The sequence below is a fragment of the Capra hircus genome (assembly GCF_001704415.2).
Source record: "Capra hircus breed San Clemente chromosome X unlocalized genomic scaffold, ASM170441v1, whole genome shotgun sequence".
Taxonomy (NCBI): Eukaryota; Metazoa; Chordata; class Mammalia; order Artiodactyla; family Bovidae; genus Capra; species Capra hircus.
The window spans coordinates 21603134-21605998 of record NW_017189517.1 but is presented as its reverse complement, the minus strand read 5'-3'; the positions used below and the strand labels follow the sequence as shown (position 1 = coordinate 21605998).

General features: G+C 45.4%; 1 protein-coding gene across 1 annotated transcript; it reads right to left on the bottom strand.

Moving 5' to 3' along the window:
• Positions 1-484: 484 nt before the first annotated feature.
• PRR32 (proline rich 32) lies at positions 485-2549 on the bottom strand. The gene is made up of 2 exons (XM_005700364.3): positions 2294-2549; positions 485-1513 (listed from the first exon to the last, which is right to left on the bottom strand). The coding sequence occupies exons 1-2, from the start codon at positions 2311-2313 to the stop codon at positions 649-651; spliced, it is 885 nt and encodes a 294-aa protein (XP_005700421.2). The 5' UTR covers positions 2314-2549; the 3' UTR covers positions 485-648.
• Positions 2550-2865: the final 316 nt, after the last annotated feature.

Below are 2865 nucleotides of genomic sequence, written 5' to 3'. Positions count from 1 at the left end.
TATGTACTTGCACTGGTGAAATGTTGAGAGACAAACACTGGTTCATGTTTGAAACAATGATGTAGAACTCTTCCATTTCCCCTGCCCATTTTCTTTCCTGACCTTTTAGCCTGGTTCAGCCCTTAATTGGCTGTGAAATGTTGGCCCCATTATTTTCACCTCAATCTTATCTTTTAGCATTTGTGCTTTCTTCTCTATTATCTGGACTTGGGTCTACCTTTTGGACCTTATCTTCATTCACCCATTCTGCACTGAGCAACCCCCATAGCTTTAGGTGGGTAGGAATTTCCTGCCCCAGACTTGGCCAAGTCTAACAAGAACCCAACCACCTTCTCCCACAGTCACAGCTGCAAGTTAGTGGTAGGGATTCAACGAAGCTACTTAGAAAACACTGTCACATAACTGCTTTCATTTCCTTAAAAGGTGAAAATGAAATCCAAGGCTTTGGCTCCCAGAGTGGCATTTTGAAAAATAATTGACAATATTTCAAAGTTTAGAATCTTTATTGAATTTCCAAGTATGTAAGGCACATTAGTGCCTGTAAAGAGGGTAGAGGGTTTCAAATATAAAAGCATAAATGAGTAACTTTCACATATTTTTTTTCCAACCTTTTTTTCCCCTCCTTCCTTTTTTTTTTTTTTTTTGCCATCAGTTGTTTTCTCTGTTTGAGGATGCAGGAGCGAGCATTCCCCAAGAAGGGAAATCGGCAGAACAGGAAGGCGGTGGAGGACCAAATATTGGGGGAGGAGCAAAAGCCATAGGCATAGCCAGAAACGGATTGAACCTTGGAGGTCGAGGAGGAATGAAGCAATGAGCAGTAGTGCAGGAAGGTAAACCTGTAGTGCTGGAGGCCAAGGGCATAGGCCTTGGCCAGTTCTTCACAGGGTGCCACGGGCCTCCTAGTGGGAAAGAAACACGAGCCAACCTCTCCTTTCCCGTCACTCTCGTGCTTCCTGGAGGCAACTCCATCATTATCCCAGATCTAAGGGTTGAGATGTGTGTAGGGCCTCTTACTTGAGGCCCCCTGGATGGAAAGAATCCTTGACCCCATGGCAAAGCCACATATAACCCTGCATTGCTGCCACCTCTTTCAGTGCCCCCATTGCTGACCTTTGTCCCCCCCACCATCAGTGCAGGAGGGCTGCCAGAGAATTCCTGGGACACGTTGTTAATAGAATCTTGCCCCCTCTGCCTCCAGCCTGCCGGTCCCTCAGAGCTATTTACTTCTGTTGCTAGGGGCTCTTCTGCAACAGCAGGTGGTGGCCCATACGGGGGTTTGAGAGCTCTCAAGCCATCGACAGGAATGCAAGATCCTGTTCTCTCCGAGAGGTGCTCCAGTCGCTCTCTTGCCAGATAGCTCAGCACCTTGAAGGGCGGTCTCAGCGGGACTCGAGGGTGGCCCCAGGACCCTGCATCATCCTTCGGGCACTGGAAGGGCAGGCTGGGCCGCGGCTCCTGGTTCCCGTTTTCAGCTGCAGCTACTGCTGTGGGTGAAGGGGCGTGCCCTCCAAGGCTTGCCAAAACAGAAATCAATCAGTTAATTAAAATGACAATGCGGTGACCAGAAGATATCTGAAATACGTGATGGATCGAACTCGCTGGAGTGAAATATACCGTGGGAAAGGGAGAGCCTGATCTCCTCCCGGGTGTAGTCAGCAAACACTTGTTCAATTCACTTGCCCTTCACCAGGCGGCCTCTTGAGATTCAGGTTTTGGGGTTTCCCTTTATGGCTGACCTGTGGCTCCACCCCATTCCCTATATTCCCACTTCCTCAAGGCCGGATAAACACCAGGAAGCTGAGGAAACACCAGTTCTTTCCGTCAAAGCAGTATCTACGATCCACTAAAACCCATCATTTAGATTCTGACAGGAGTGCTCTGGAAAGTCTTATGAGAGAACACTTTTTTTTTTTTTCCTTCCACATAAGTCTAAGAAACCTTAGTTATGTTAACAGACACTTCTGTTTGTTTCTCTTTCATGGAGCATCATTCAACATTTATACCATCTTGTGTTAAAATTTTCTTTCATTCAACCCACACCACACTCCAGAGTAAGAATTTCCTTATATCTAAACACCAAGCTTTAGACTAAGGATTTGCAATTTTTTTATTTCAAAATTACATTTAAAGCTCCAGTGTTCTTAGTGCCTGAATTTATATCTTTCATGCTTTTGTCTGGGATCCCTTTCTACATCCCCAGCAACCCACTTGGCCCTGTCACTCTTAACACAGGAAAACAATTCAAACTGCCTTTTGCCTTCAAATTAAACAGTTGCATCAGTTTTGTACTTACACATTTTTGATGCAAGCCATGGAGGAATTTGATCAGGAAAGCCTTCTTGAGGTGATGGAGAAAACCAGCTGAATGCCCACACAGACCAGCTCAGTCTGGAGAAATGACTGGTGCTTCTTCCTTAGAGCAGCTTGGCAGGTCAAATGAAGCTGGGAACCAACTGCTTCTTTCTAGATTTGGAGTCCTCTTTCTGAGGTTACCAATTGCTAGGGAAGGGAGGGAGAAAGGGAGATGGGAGGAGGAGGAGGGGAGAAGTCTGTGACACTCTTCTAAAGCTAAATATATGATTCCTTTTTGCACAGTAGTAGATGAACTTAAGGGCATTCCCTACTTTAACCCTGTTGCAGCCCAGTTGGAAAGACACATTGCAAGATGATTTTAGAAGACTCATGGTGGCATGGCCTTTTGTTAAGAATTCTTTCTGAAGTTTTATTTAGAAAAGGTAGTCATCACATCTCTTCTTCCAGGTTGAAAGGACAAGCACTGAGTAGACTACCATGTCTAATCTTGTAATTTAAATTTCCACTATTAACTTGGAGGAGAATGGAGGGTTGGGGGGATAAATTGCTTTG

Coding starts and splice junctions, on each gene's coding strand:
- PRR32 (XM_005700364.3), bottom strand. CDS start 2,313: ATGGCTTGCATCAAAAATGT. Junction 1,514..2,293: donor ATGGCTTGCATCAAAAATGT/GTAAGTACAAAA, acceptor TGTTTTGGCAAG/CCTTGGAGGGCACGCCCCTT.